The sequence below is a fragment of the Budorcas taxicolor genome, chromosome 8 (assembly GCF_023091745.1).
Source record: "Budorcas taxicolor isolate Tak-1 chromosome 8, Takin1.1, whole genome shotgun sequence".
NCBI classification, from domain to species: Eukaryota; Metazoa; Chordata; class Mammalia; order Artiodactyla; family Bovidae; genus Budorcas; species Budorcas taxicolor.
In genome coordinates, this window is record NC_068917.1 from 45,433,638 (window position 1) to 45,449,734 (window position 16,097).

Here is a 16,097-nt window from a genome sequence, read left to right on the forward strand (position 1 = left end):
AGCCTGCCAGGCTCCTCTGTCTATGGGATTCTCCAGGCAAGGAGACTGGCGTGGGTTGCCATGCCCTCTTCCAGGGGAAAATGCAAGACAGACTGCCAGCCCTGTCTCTGAGCCCACAGTGCCCAAACTGAGTAAGTGAAGAAAGGTTCTTCACCTAGAACTAAAATTCTCTGTCTCCACTTGGTCATGCTTGTATTTCATGGCAATTTCTCTGTAATCTAATTAAATGAAAAGGGTCCGGCTTGAGCCTGAGGTCTGGTCACAGCTTCCCTCCCCCATTTAAAGAAATACCAAATGTCTGGTGCCAATGTTGCTAAAAATAAATTTTGTCTAAAAGAGCTTCTTGGCTGGTCCTTAAGGGATAGTCAATACTAACAACATAATCACAACATTAAGGGCTGTTAATAGCCATGGAGAGAGTTTAGATTTCCTAGGATGGAGTATGTACCACAGGCCACCACCTTTTTCAGCCCTATTTCTGTAAATGTAAATTTCACCAGATCCATTTACCACTCAGGACAGAGAACCAGGAGTTTATCAAGTTCTCCTCCACCTCACCTCTGGGCTGCCCCAAAGTCCTGTGAATCACACCTCTGAGTACCTGTCCTCTTGCTTTCACACCTGCCGCCCTGTCCAGTGCTATGCCCCGCTTCCCTTGCACCTGATGACGCAGCCATACTGAGAGGTGTATGGTCTCTAGAGAGGGTCCCGCTTTTCTTTGCCTCCTCCCTGGCTGCCTAACATAGACGGGCCTCCTCACCTCGCTACCCCCACCCTGCTTCCCCCACCCCACCCCTAGCTACTTTGGGGGGATTTCTACTCCTCCCACAAGCCACCGACTGACCTGGCTTCTGCCGCGCCTACCCTCTCACCTGGCACGTGCACTCGATTCAGACGACAGATCTGTGTTATTCCCTTATATAACTCTTTCCAACTATGCTTTAAGGCATTTCATTTTACTCATCCCTCCCCCGCCTCATTCTCAATACTTACACAGAGACCGACATGTAGAAAATGCTCAGTGCTTTTGAACACATGGAGGGATTTTTTTTAAAGAATTTTTAAAAATTAATCATAACGCAAGCTCTGAACAACATGTCTTAAACTCGGGCTTCTGGGGAGAAGCAGCATACGCGACAGTAAGGGGCCAGACAGACTTGGAAGAGTCCCGAGGAAGCAAACGTCACCCCCTTCTATGCCTCTGGAAGCTGCAGTTTAAATGTATCTTCAGTCAAAAGATTTATCTGGGTCCTAACTATATACGGTCATGTCGTCTCCTCAGAAAGCCTAGGCATGACCCTGGGGGCTCTTAATACCCTTTAAAGTTATTAATCCTCTTTTCATGGTCACATGACTATATTGATGGAACCCGGGCAGTGGGGTGAAGGAGCTTCTGCCTGTTCCTGTTCACCGCACCAGGCATTTAGCCTACATTATGCCTTTTAGACCATAAAGCTTCCTTTCTACATCCCGACGGTGGAAATATTTACCATGTTGGTTCATATCAAGACTCCAGAAGTCAAGTGTTTCTTGTTTCACTTCTGAAATTCGAACTCAGACTGAGTTCTTTCTCATAGTGGAAAAAACAGAACACCATTCTTGACACCTCTTAGTACCCAGTATGGTTTGTGTGTCTGGCTTCCAGGATTGATCACTGTTAACTAAGAAATACCAAAAAAACCCGACAATCTTGTCCAACAGCTTCATCTCCATACAGATATAGGGGGTATGAATCACCCAATATTTAACCTCCCTATACAGAGGGAGTGCCACAGCCGGTGACGGTAATCTGCTCTGCAATGCCGCTTGGATTCTTTTTCCTTCTGGCCCCAAACTGGGGGGGAAAGCGCCATAAGGGACATTATTGAGGCAACTGACAAAGTGGAACATGACGGCAAAATACGGTATCGAAATTTTTTTTTTAAGTACAGGCTGACCAAAAGGGGGAAGAAGTTATTTTCACTATACTAATAACAACTCTTCACCCTTTGTAATGGCTGCACACCCCTCTCTCCCAACTGACATCCTCTCATTCTCACAAAGTCTCCAGGAGAAAAGCATTTCTGCTCTCCACCCGACAAAAGCAGAGCCACACGAAGGTTAAACAGGCTGCTTAGACCACAGGCGACGGGTAAGCCTGGAAGTCGCGCCCTGAACCCAAGCTGGTGACCCTCTCCGCACAGGTGACCGCACAGGGTCGGCCAGCGGGGGGCGCGCGCGCGCACAGCACCCGGTGCTTTGCATTACGCTTCAAACCGAGACAGCGCAGAGCTAAGAGGCCCGCGGGATGGGAGGCAGAAGCCGCGCTCAGAGAGGAGGGCAGGCGACAGAAACCCATGTCTGGTGGGAGGGTCCCGCTGGTGGCGGCTCCTGATGCCTTTGTAAGAGGCGCATTTACAGGATGGACACGCCCAAATGGAAACACAGCACGAACAAAAGCCGCAACAGGTGCTCGAGAACATCTGTGCCTCCATCGCCCACTACAAGGAGGGACGATCAGGAGGCCGTTGGAGGGATCTGCTTCGAAGGCCGGGTGGTGGGCCAAGGGATACCTGTATTTAGAGACACAGGAATACAAGACAGATCCTGACCTGTTTCCTTCTATTTCCAACTGAGAATTACTGGGCACCTTCTCCACGTTACACCTGTGGTAGAGTAGAAAGAACACTCGAGTCAGAAGACCTGGGTCCTCATCCCAGCCCGGCTCCTTCCTCCTAGGCTGGCGACCTCTGGCGGTTCATGTCACACTTCACGCCTCAGTATAATCACCTACCTGCCTTGCCCACCTCAGGGGATTGCTGGCAAGATGACTGGGGACTTTTCCTGCCTCTTCCAAACAAGTCAATGCCTGCTACTCTGGTCCCATCTCCCTCTACATATTTCCATCAGTTGTGCTAGAAGCAGTGGGAGACAGTAGCATTTGCTTGGTGGGTGTGGGGGTGACCTTAGGAAGGCAGCTTTAGCCTACCCGAGTCTAGCTCCTCATTTGTAAAATGGGGTGAGTACTTACCTCAGACAGTTGTTGTGCCCATCAGATAGGATGCTGTACTTTGCTACAGCAGTCAGCACCCAGAGGGGGCCCTGAGCCCTAACTCGGTTTCTGAGCACCATCTTGGTAGTCGGATTACAGAGTTAATCTCTAGCTGATCTTCAACTGGAAATGCCAACCACCACACAAGAGAGGGCCCTGGCCTCTAGGGAAAGCCTCTTCAGTTGAGGATTTTGAAACTGCCCCTCTGGTGTCCCTTTGTGTGGTGGCAGACAAGTAGGCTTTCCTGGTGGCTCAGATGGTAAAGAATCTCCCTGCAATGCAGGAGACCCAGGTTCGATCCCTGGGTCAGGAAGATTCTCTGGAGAAGGGAATGGCTACCCACTCCAGTATTCTTTCCTGCAGAATTCCCTGGACAGAGGAGCCTGGTGGGCTACAGTCCATGGGATTGCAAAAAGGCAAACATGACTGAGTGACTAACACTTTCACTTTTTTTCAGAGAAGTAGCTGAGACGTGTGACACACCTGGGAAAACCCCACATCCCCTTTAGGTCTTACTCCAGGCATAGATGGTGCCCTTGGCATACAGAGCCCATGTACAGCCACGTACACGTCCGTCCTCAGGGACATGGCCCACTCTGCCCCAGGAGAGCGGGAAGCAAGGCAGAGAGGGCGAAGCATAAACCCAGGAGAGAGGAGCCAAAGTACAAGACTGTGCTGGAAGAGCAGAGTCAGCTGGAATGTGTGACACACAAGGGAAAGCTGCATGGTGGAAAATGAAGTCACGAAGGTCCTAGGGCCAGATCATGGAAGACTGTCCTTCCCACGGTAGGAAGTTTGGTCACCATCGGTGAGGCGATGAGGAGCTACTGCGAGCTCTTAAGTAACCATCTGACAAGAGGGATTCCATGTCTCTGAGAGAAGGCAGGCCATCCCACACACAGCCAGTGATGAGGGTGAGGGCCTGATGCAGACAGAGGCTGAGGGCACAGAAGCAGTGAAGGGCCTGGGAGAAATGCTGAGGAAACTGTGTGTAAGGGGATGTTAGGAATAAGGCACAGAATTGGGACTGCTCTTTTCATGACACATTTGGGATCTTGGGTTGGTGATGGTCTTAACCAAGGGGATACAGAAGCTGAAACAGACTATGTGGTGTCACAATATGTAAGAGTGAAGAACATTCTGGGAATGACATATAGCACGGCAGACACATCCCAGGACACGCTGCAGATACCCTGGAGAAGGGCGGGCGCATGGTTCCTGGACCTGAGACTGACCAAGATGACAGCTCATCGGGGAAGGGAGGCTCTGAACCGAGGAGATACCAACAGAATAATTTCAAATGATCCTGTTAAGGAGTGTGGAAGGACAGACCTATGTGGGTCAGCAACCTGACTGGGAAAAAAAGTTCAAACAAAACAAAAAAGCTTATTAAAAAATGGTATGATTTGGCTTTAAAAATGTACACTGTGCTCAGTCTGTGTCCAACTCTTTGCAACCCCAGGGACTGTGTTACAACCCCCCCAGGCTCCTTTGTCCATGGGATTTCCCAGGCAAGAACACTGGAATGGATTGCCATTTCCTTCTCCAGGGGAAAAACGTATGTTCCTATAAATGTATCTTAAAAGACAGTATGAACAATGGTGTGATTAGTCCATCTTGGAGGGAAGCCTCAGGATGATGATAACTGAGGGAAAGCCTTTGATATCGTAAATACCTAAATGCACTCCAGGTAGAGCACTCTGGAAAGAAAACATTGAAAGAAGAAAAGGGAACTTTTTAAAGGAAGAGTCTATCCCTTCTGGAGTGTGGGTTGACTATATGTGGCCCTTTAAAACAGTAGCCCAGCCTCACTCATTAGGGAAATGCTGCAAGAGACTCTCCATTTGCAAAAAGGAGTCTGTGTACAGGAATTAAACAAGCACTCTTGGTCCTTGGGTTTGCGGTTTCTCAAGTCCTTTAAAAGGTACTATAATGTACTAGGGTAAAAATGCTGGCTCTCTTGTCCCAAGTAAATGTGATAATGATGTATATTTTTCCCCTGAAAGGAATCATGTGTGTGCATGCTCAGTTATGTCCAACTCTTTGCTACCCCATGAATTGTAGCCCTCCAGACTCCTTTCTCCATGGAATTTTCCAGACAAGGATATTGGAGTGAGTTGCCATTTCCTCCTCCAGGGGATCTTCCCGACCTAGCAAATGAACCCGTGTCTCCCACATTGCAGGCAGATTCTTTACCACTGAGCCACCTGGGACGCCCCCAAAGGGACCATAAATACCAGATAATGTTATCATAGTCTTATATAAGGGGCTCACATGACCCCTACTTCCCAGAAATCCCCTGGCCGCTTGCCTGTTCAGAACCGTCTCCCCCACCGCAGGGCAAGCTAGTGGAAGCAAGTACCCTGAGTTTTTTAACCCTCTGGCACTCAAGGCTGGAAAGGAGGTGGGCGGGGGGCGGGAGTGCAATTAATATTTCCAGGATCAATAAATGATTTTCTACAATCTGGGGAGAGCTAAGATTCAGAACATGCTGAAGCTTTCCACCAATCCTAAAGATATCATCAGGGTTTATTAAAATGAGGGTCAAGAAGAAGACAGACTAGCCTGGGGGAAGAGAGCAGAGCCTGAAGGGCATCAGGGAGAAAAGCGCCCTTCGGCCACCGCCCGGATGCCCCGCTGGGTACCAGGGTTAGGCAGGTGTCTCCCACCTCCCCGCTGCTTCCCAAGTCCCTCTTGGGGGCTGCACCTAAAGTCCAGACCCCCTGGAGACAGCAGGGCCCCTCCTCAAGGAATGCTCCTGCCAGTCTTCAAACAGCTGCTAGAGGGGGAGGAGGTGCCAATAACCTCCTCATACCCTGTTTCCAGATTCTTCAGGAATGTGAACAATGCTCAGATTTGAAAAGCAAGGCATAAGAAATGTCGGACAAAAGCTACTGATAGGAGAGTAGATAGAGCCTATCAAGCCACTTCAAATGAGTTCAAGTGTCCAGTTGCAAACTAATTACATGCTGAAAGAGTAAGTAGATTGCTTCTGCTAATGATGTTTAAGAAATCACAGAGAACAGAAACAGAATCAGGAGACTAGAGATAAGCAAATGTCCCGCTTTCAAAAGGAGAAGGGAAACTCAAGAGGGCTATGCTTGATGTGGACCTCAGGTCAAAATTTCGGAGAAATTATTCAGATGCCACAGGGCTATTTAGAGAAGATAAATAACATCATTAAGTACTGGTAGGGGGTCTCTGAGAGAAAGCCATGGCAAGCTAACCTCATTTCATTCTTTCAGCAGGGTTTCTAGGTTGATGGATTGGGGAGGCCAGAAACACAGTATATCTTGGGTTTAACTTTTTTTGATAACCTTGAGAAAGGAGAGATGAGTGTAGGTGACATGATAGCATGGCCATGTAAAGTTCACAGATGGTCTATCAACTTTAAAGATTACTGATTAATAAATGCACATCAACCTTAAGTGATTTTCAGGGGCATGTTTTAGAGGACGTGTCCTTTGCCCTCTAGAAGTTTCTCGGCAATAGCTTATAGCAAACCATAGCTTACAGCAACAACTTGGGAAAACAAGTCAACGCGTCTTTTTTTTCTTAAGGCATAAAACTCAGTGTTACATCAATGGACTAGAATGATGGGACAAAAATCAGTAAGATGGAACTAGATAGGAATAAGAATAAGTAGATATAGGATAAAAACAAAAGTCAAAGGGTTAGCTGAAGGCTAGCTAACCTTGGCAGCATTCACATGAGAAAAGAAATGTGTGTATATGCTGCAGGGGAGTAAGTTTTTCAGCAAGCCAGGTTTTCAATGGGAGTTAACTCTGAGTCAAGGTTGGTGGAGAAAGTTAACACGTTCCTGAGTGACGGTAACAGAATTTTGGTGTCCAGAAAAAGAAGGCTACCGAGCATCCTGCAACTAGCCGCCATGGGAATCCTTCTGGAGTTCTGGGTGCCATGTTCTTAATGGGACACTAAGGAAGCAAACCGTGTCTAAGGAGGGGGACGAGGGTGGCCCAAGTCCAGGCTTCACTCAGACTGCAAAGTGAGGCGTTTCAACTTGAAGGAGAATGGCCTGAGGCTGATATGTTTATGCATATTTTAAAGGCTATTTCTCAGAATGAGAAGACGGACTCTCTGAAGTTCCAAGCAGAACAAATAGCTAGAAGTCAGAGGGCTGAGTCTGTCTTAATATAGGAAATGCCTGTCGTGTTTAGGGCTGTCCTTTGGTGTCGTGAATGGCTTCCTGACACAGTGAGCTGAGGCTGGGCATGTCCACACGAGGTTAGGTGATAGTCTGCTGGGGGTCACACAGGGAGACACAGCCGGGAAACTGGAGCAGACAGAGCTGAAACCCCTTCAATACTAAGAATCCCCTCTAGGAAACTCCCTTCTTATCTAAGTAACTATAAGCCATGCCTCTAGACTTGGAATAGCTCCAGCAGACCCCATTCTTCACCATCTTATTCTCCATCTCTTCACAGGGGCGATTTTAGAGGGTACAGATGTAGACTGGGATAAGTCCCATTTCCAAGAAGTAAAGATCCTTAGGTTAAATATCATATTAACTGAGAGTACAATTTTAAAAGCTTTCTATGCAAGCATGCTTAATAAATCAAACCAAAGCCTTCCAACGCTACTTCGTATCAAGTTTTCTACTGGAGATATAAAATGTGAGAAAGGTAATAACAGACCATTGCTACCTCTAGTAGAGACTACTGCAGAAAGATTTCATATTTGTGTCACATAGAATTATTGGCTTTTTTCTGGGTGGGCGGGGGGTGTCACATTTTTGAAAAGTACCTCCCTAAAAAAATTAGGTCTGGCACTGAAAACAAAAGCAACAAGTAGATACTTAAATTACCCTTGTTCTTTTTAAAAATATAAAGCTACATCTGTCCCGAAATCATGCAAGAACTTTGGGGGAAAAAAAAGATTGTCTCCTAAGAGCTAATTAATTCTTATATATTAGTTAAATATAGATGCCAGTTCTTATTTAATATTCTATTAATCTTCAGGACTGTCAGAGCCCTAACATTTGACTGAGGTGATGGGAAGGAGGTTAGTCCAGGTGGTATTTCTTTCACAGGTAGGTTGAATTACTATATTAGTCACTGACTTTACTGGTGCAAAAATCTCAACACATGGAGAAGTACATTTCTCTGCAGCATTTTCTAAAACCAAAAATATGATGTATCTAATTAAAGGCGCTCCTAATTTGAGTGACTCCTACTTGAGCGCCAAATTTGGTAAGAGACATAAAAAACATAGAGTAAGCCTTTTTTCTAGAGGATGACTAACACGAAATGCATATGAAACATGTAGAATGTACTTCCCAGAACATACCTAAATGTGCGTGCTAATAGAACAGGTACTTTAAGGAAAAGTAAAATAAATAAAACCAATGAAAGAGGAAAAAAAACAAATGATTCAATGCCTGCATGCTGAAATATTTAAATATCTTCTCTCTGTAGTACAACCAAAGGCATGCTCCATCATCAGTCCCAGTGAAACTGCATGTTCCTGGTTTTGGAAATAACAGTATGAAAATCGTATGAGCAAGGACGTTTTCTTTATGGTGCTCAGAGCTCCGCTCACCCACCTGATTTGCTATAAATAGTCTGAAAGGCTGATTATTAATAATTAAACTGTTCAAAGAGCTATATTAACTCATCAAATCCTCCTAACACCTCTCGAAGGAGGTACAGTAATCATTCCATTCTGTGGATGAAGAAACTGAGGGTCAGGGAGGTTAAGTCAGTTGCCCAGCTGCCCCACAGGCAGTAAATGGTGGAGTTCGGATTGGAATGCAGGTAGTTAAGCCAAGACCAGAGCTTAAACTACTGTGCTATGCTTAGCTGAGGTTTAAGGGACAGAACTTCATATGACTCTGTATTTGGGGGTGGTTTTTGGGAAAGTTGTCAGCCTATGGCCCTGTGCATCAGCAAATCACAAACCCAAAAGGTTACGGAGCTGGCAGGTGATCAAAGCGAGTGAGATGAGCCAGGAACGAAAAATACAATGACCAATGACAACCGACACTCCACACTGGAGGGATGACAGCGGCCGGTGGGGATGGTGGCCATCCAGAGAGGGACAGCCCACGGGGGAGTGGGGGCAATGGCCACTTCTCTGCTCCGACGGGTACCTTAGAGGAGCCTAGGGACAGTGCTGCTGCCAGACGTTCAGATGTTTCAAAGAAGGTGGTGATGCTGGTGGGGCGGGGGAACCCTGACGCTTTATAAGAATTCTCGCTAGATTTATGCGCTTGCTTTAAAACAGAAAGAAAGAAAAAAAGAAAGATGAAACAATCTGTTGGCAGTATGTGGTTCACCGGGTGGTGACCTCTTTTATCCCGTGAAAGGAGGAGACAGCCATCACCTGGAATAAAAGGACTTTCTAAACCTCCAAGGACTTCTGTGGCTCTTCTCAGTGTTCCAGCAGACCTAGGCTCACTCAGCAGGTAATGAACACAATGCCTGTTAAACATCAAGGCACCCCTGGTCAAAGCCACAGACGTGTCTCTCCAGAGACAAAGGCAAAAAGTTAGAGGTATATGCAGAGTGACACCCTCTACTTATTTCTCTCTATGCCAGGAGCTAATACATTAAGGTGTAAGTGTCCAAACTGACTTCCTGGAAACCATTTCTGCCTCCAGCCAACCTACCAGTGTAGCCAAGAAGGGACAGAGACTTGACAGAGAGAACGGCTGATGCTCGGTCTACAAGTCTGCGTGTTCACCTGGGCAAAGAATGATCTCGTGGCCAAACTTCCTTTCCTAGATTACTGTCACTCCCCCGTGTCAATGAACGTCTTATCCAGACGTGATGTAACGGGGCCGCCCTTTGTGGCCACTTTAGAATTCTCAAAGGAAATGACTTTAAAAAAGAAAAAGAAAATAGTGAAAACAGTAAGCAGAAGTGAACCCGAGACGCCTGGGAGGTAAAGAGGACCGAGAAATTCAGACTCTCTTCACACACGTTTGCTCCTATTCCCCTTTCACCATTTTCTGAGAAAGTCTTTATATTTTCTGTAAGGAGCTATTAATAAAACCCCATGGTTGAAAATTTCCTGCTTGTTCCACTTCATCTTTATGATGAGGTTTTCTTCCTCTTACAAAAACATGTGATAAAGTTACAATGAAGGACTAAAAGCACAACTTATTTGTGGTAAACAATTCCAGGTATACAGAGCAACAGAGTTAATGTCAAACGTTTCTGGTAGCTAGAAACTGATTCATGTCACTATGAAACCTAGAGACATAAAATGTATTTTTTCTCATCAGTTTTTTCAACTGAAATGAGATGTGATCTTCCTATTAAAACTGCATCACATGATGACTGAATAGAAACCAAATCAAAAATGTAGCCTAATTTATCAACTACATACAGCTGCCTGACACCCCAAAACACGTTTTACTTTGGTTTTCAAATAATTGTTTACTGTTTAAAAATGGCCTGGAGATAGTGTCTGGTACAGATTTCTCAAAGTTTACTTTCAAAAGTTCCTTTATCTCATGAAAAAGAGATAAAGTTGCTGGAAAACCATCCTCTTTAGGTAGGGTTATTAGGAAGAAGGAGATGGCTTGAACAAGTGCTCAGAAATTTATATGGAAGGATTGGAAAGAGAGTGAAATTATACCTTTGGCTTGAGTTGTTAGAGGGGAAAAAAAGTCTTAGCATATTTAAGGTGAATATTCACGTTAAGACTTCGTTTTAAACCAAACCGATGCTTCCATCAAAATACCATTTCTTCTTTCCTTCCAAGGTATTTTGATGGAAGCATCAGTTCGGTTTAAAACAAAGTCTTAACGTGAATATTCACCTTAAATATGCTAAGACTTTTTTTTCCCCTCTAACAACTCAAGCCAAAGGTATAATTTCACTCTCTTTCCAATCCTTCCATATAAATGATGGTATTTTGGAAATCCCTTAGGGTTTTGTTTTGTTTTTTAATTTTGTCATCTAAACTCCTATTTGCAAATATCTTACATAATACCTGGTAAAACATCATACAAAATATCAAGTGTAGCCTCTCTAAATTGGGTCCAAGTTTACTGATACCCCTGGAGCAAAAACCATAAAACGGGAGGTAGAAAGGGCCTAAGAGCCCAGTGTGCACCCTAACAGAGCGTGCTCTGCAGGCGGCAGCACGCGTGGCCGTGGTGAAGACGACAGAGGTGAGGGACTGAGGTGCTCACCTGTCTTTGTAGTTTATCACAGTGTCAATGATAGCATTCATCTGCTTCGTCAGTTTAGGGGGATTTGGTGACAGCTTCTCAGCTGGAGGGCGACCTCTCCTCTTCTTGGCCTTCTCCACATCTTCTTTTGCAGGATCTTTATCCACGTTTCTTCGTCTTTTTCGCTTCTTAAGCCGGACTTCCTCTTCCATTTCTTCCAAATTGCCGTCTTCAATGGCCTGTTAATTGGAAACGAAGGAGAAAAATTCAAGACAAGAGAATACTAAAAAGAAAAAAAAAAAATTAGATAATTAGAATAAAATGAAACAAACAAACAAAGCAGAAATTAACAGTAATCAGTGAAGTAAGAAGAAAAATAGAAAACCACCATATTGGATAAATGTATCTTTAACCCAAGTCTTATTTCCTGATCAAAATACACGAAGGCCCGAAACACTAATAGCAAAGAATGTGACAAATATGAAGAGATTTATACATTTAAGTGTTTGAAGATAACTAAAACCAAATGACATTTCAGCTCGATGTGGAAAAAGAACCTTTATTGTCTTATTTCTGTAGAGAGTCAAAGGTAAACTGAAACAAGGGGTGAATAAGGAAAAAATTTCCCTAAGATTGCATCCTTATATTCATATAAGCTTTGACCTTCTCTTCTTTGAGGTTTTACATCAATTTATTCATGATTCACAACGTAAGTCAAAATTCCATCCAGATTTTCTTCTAACATAGCAATGAGTAAACAAGAAACGGGAAGTACAAAGCCACATTCCTGGGTAAACGCACTTAAATCATCCGATAAAGAACACACACACTCACAAACAAAAAACACTTTTTTCCAATTACCTGCAAACGCTTGCTTTAAACCAGAGCCAGCAGCACTAATGCAGAGAGATAATAAAATAGCTATAAAAACAACCAGGTATAAGAAGAAACCTGTTCATAAAGGGCTAAGAGATCCATGTGACAGCCCCAGAAGTTTAAACTTTTTTTTCCCCTCCTGGTTAATCTCAAAACTTAAGGAAAATAAAGGAAAAGGAAAAACTGCAAAGAAAAAAACAGCAATAGATAAGGCAAAATCTGACCATGGAAAAGAAAATTTTTAAAAAGACCTTTAAATTGCATATCGAGATTGGTTTCTCACACAAAATAACTGATGTTGTTATTTGCTCCTCCTGCCTCTCAATATTGCCTCCAGTATGCAAATGCTAATCAATCCTTTCTCGTAGCTGAAAAGAGCTCTAATCATAAGGCAATTACCTTCATTTCTCCACAGCACCAAACATGGCTAATATTTATGATCATGTGAGTATAACAATCAATATAAAGAGTGATTACAGCTCAGACATAAATTCTTGCACTTATGTACAATGCCTTCTGAAAAAGAAAGGTTTTGTGAAGAAAACCTGGTGCAGAACACAAAACAACCTAGCATGTTAAAAATGCCAGTGGGATTTCGAAAAGAAAAAAATAGGCTTTCTATGCATCTTCCAATGTGCAAACCCAGAGAAGCAACATGCACACAGACAGAAACCTAAAGGGACAGCCTGAGCCCAGGCCTTAATAATCAAAAGACAATTTCCATCACGATCCTACAGTGTTCAGATAACCACTATGAAGGAGGCAAGGTCTGATGAGTTATGAGGAAAAAGAAAAGAAGGAAGAAAAAAAAAAGCTCCACGTTATTTCATTAATATTCATCTGACTAAAAGCAGGACACCCACTATACAGCTAAACACACTGCAGCTAAAGCGAAGATTAAGAAAAGGAAATTTGTCCCGCAAATCTTGGAGGCTGAACATGCTAATAATAAATACAGCATGCAAGGCTGTCAACAGTTAATGGTATTGCTCTCCTCAAGCACCCAGTTACACACAGAAATACGGAGAACACCGGCTTTTGATGTGTTACACACCTACACATGCCTGGGATGTAGTTCTACTGAATCTTCAAGACGGCAACGAAAAAGGATATTTACCTTACCACTATCAGCAGGCCGGCTATCGGAAATCACAGTTAGTGGGGATAAAATTAACAAGCCAGCAAAGCAGCGAGCTGCTAGTCTCTTCATCAGCTGATCAGGAAAAAAAAGAGAGCTGGGGAAAGGCTATGTTTTCATATACAAGTAATTTTATTTTACTGAAAATTTAATACTGAAAGGATTGTGGAGACTCAAATCTGCTGTTTCATTCTACCTACTACAAGGCCCGAAGCCTTCCTCCTTCAGCCTGTTTTAATATTGACAACTACTTATCATATTTTTTTTTCCCCCTGATTATTCCAGGCAGCAGAATTAGAGATTTTTAGCTCAGGTGCTTTCTCATTCTTACTCACATTTGAACAATTAAGCCAATAAGAAAACAAATTAATATTCAAATTTATTTTTAAAAAAAGGTATGCTTTTTTTTTTTTGTATTTTAAAGCTTATTTTAGTGCTTTAAGAAAATAGGCTGCGTGGTTTTGGAGCAGTTTAAGATGATTTTTTTTTTTTTTTTGGATAAAAGAATTCTTTCATTAAATGCATGTAAGTAAAAGCAATGTGCATGTTCTCAAGTTCAAGTATTTTAATACAATATATTATTCTCTTTAAAGAAAATCCCAAACAACTGTGACACTTCACTTTCAGTTTCATGCTGTAAAATTTTTCATTGTTTTTCTTTTCTGGGGGATAAATGGAGAGGGGGGAAGTTGTGAAAGGATATTTCTCCTCTTACCCCTCCCTTAAATTTTGCAAGAATGGAACAAAGCATAAGCTTGTGATATTTGGACTTCTCAATCTCTAAATCTGGGAGTAGCTAAGAAGCGAAAACAAATTAAACTGCAAAAAGAACCAGGGAGACCATTTTTATTACAATTGCTAATACGTGCAGATTCTTATTAAATTTAGGGTTTGGAATCACAAGGAAACACACAAAGTACTGACCATTATTCCCCTTAAATTAAGGTTTTATGCAGGAATGCAGAGAACTACAAAACATTTTCCCTCCTCCCCAAAGACCCCAAACACATCCATATGCAGTGCTTTATGTTCAGGGATTTCTAAGGGTCTTTTTCTAATGGAAATCAATTCACTAAATATTTCCCAGTGCTTCTCGCACTTAAGAGAGTGGAGTAAGATTACTCCAGCCTGAAAGTAAAATTATTCATGGAAAATTTTAAATTGTTCTCCTCTTAAAAAAAAAAAATTATTTATTCAACTGGCTTCACTGACACTACTCAGGGCTAGGGGCTAGTGACACACACACAAAACTTGCTACACAATGCTCAAGTACTACCCCACAAAGAATTCCCTTCCAAACCTTTTACCAGCACAATATTGAAATAAATCACAGAAGCAAACCCCCAGTTTCCGACTGGTGACGTGTTGCGCAAGAGTGCGAGCCCTAATTCAACATACAGACGGCTCCCATGCTGAACTGCCTCTAGATTTAATGAAGTGAATAGGAAGGAAGTCGGGGAAAAAAAGTGTACAAATAAGAAATTAACGCTTTCCTTCCCTACCCAAACGGTGAGACACAACTACAGCGAAGTTTGCTGAGGCACTTCTTCCCTTAAAGGCACACGGCACCCATTTGGCTCCCGAAGTCGCTAAGAAAGAAAAAAACCCTTCTGGTGATAAAAATCCCCAGCCAAGTTAAAATAGTTAAGCATATTTCAGCCTGCGTTTTTTTTCCTGAATGAAGCTGGGAATTACTCCTTCCTCCACTGGATGGCAACCTTCTTCCCCCCACCCTCCTTTTTTCTCTTTCTCTTTCAATTTAAAAAAAAAAATTTTTTTTAAAGAATACATGATCATGACACAGGATATTCAAGGATAAGATACAGAGTGGCTCTTTCCTCAATTAGTTAAGAAAGCAGTGTGTGTGTGTGTGTCTGTGTGTGTGTGTGTGTGTGTGTATGTGTAGGTTCTGAACATAAAATGCAGGAGATGGTTGGTGTATGTGTGTAGGTTCTGATCATAAAATGCAGGAGAAGGTTGTGTGTGTGTGTGTGTGTAGGTTCTGAACATAAAATGCAGGAGACGGTGTGTGTGTGTGTGTGTGTGTAGGTTCTGATCATAAAATGCAGGAGAAGGGTGTGTGTGTGTGTGTGTGTGTGTGTGTGTGTGTGTGTGTGTGTAGGTTCTGAACATAAAATGCAGGACACGGTCCGTGGAGACGGTTGGTAGTACAGGATTAGCTGTTTTAAAGCAAACAGTTTGCAGCTTACAGAGCACATGGCAGACCCAGGAATAAGCCACACGTGGGTCCAGCCATGCCCCCCTCTGTCATCCCGACACACACTATGTCTTAGTGAAAGATGAACAGTCCAGAAAGTGCGCATTATCCTGACTCTTCTCAACCCCAGGGTACAGCGAGGCTCCACGATACCAGGCAGCGGCAGAAGGGATCCATGACTATGAATAGGTGAACAGGGACGAGCAAACAAAAGCCACAAGCCAACTCTGGGTGCACCGTTTCCCTGTGGCTGTCTTTTCCACTCAGCATCTCCAAGCGTACCGAGCTACGTGGCACAGCCCTTACAGTGGAACAGAGCATCTTAAGAAAAACTGAATGGAGCAACTCGAAAGCAATTCTAGACAATGCATGGATGATCTTTTTTGGAGATGAAATAGGAAGTCCCGTATTCTAAATTCAAATGTCTGGTATTTAAATTCTGCCCCCTGACAAGGTCTCTCTCTGTGTGTTTCTTCTCTTTACCCTCTGTTTCTCTGGGGGTCCTTCTCCCTTCGGGCTCTAACTGGATTCCAGAAGGCCCTCGGATGCTGCTGGAAGTAGGGGCGAGGGTTACAGAACTGAGGGCTAAGCAGTAAAGACAGGGGATTGGTGCCAATTACATGTCAACTCCACTGCTTCCTGCCGACCACTAAACTTCATTCCAATATTCAGGGAGACTAAACCTCCCTCAAGC

At 43.6% G+C, this 16,097-nt stretch overlaps 1 protein-coding gene across 5 annotated transcripts in view; it reads right to left on the bottom strand.

The window, feature by feature from the left end:
• SMARCA2 (SWI/SNF related, matrix associated, actin dependent regulator of chromatin, subfamily a, member 2) overlaps positions 1–16,097 on the bottom strand; it is a 176,582-nt gene that overhangs the window by 18,338 nt on the left and 142,147 nt on the right. For 4 of the 5 annotated variants that reach the window (XM_052644454.1, XM_052644455.1, XM_052644453.1 and 1 more), the window contains 2 exons: positions 11,193–11,410; positions 2,592–2,645 (listed from right to left, as the gene is read on the bottom strand). In XM_052644454.1, coding sequence (XP_052500414.1) covers positions 2,592–2,645; positions 11,193–11,410 — 272 coding nt within the window. The remainder of the gene's footprint in view (positions 1–2,591; positions 2,646–11,192; positions 11,411–16,097) is intronic. The other variant, XM_052644457.1, reaches the window with a different exon arrangement.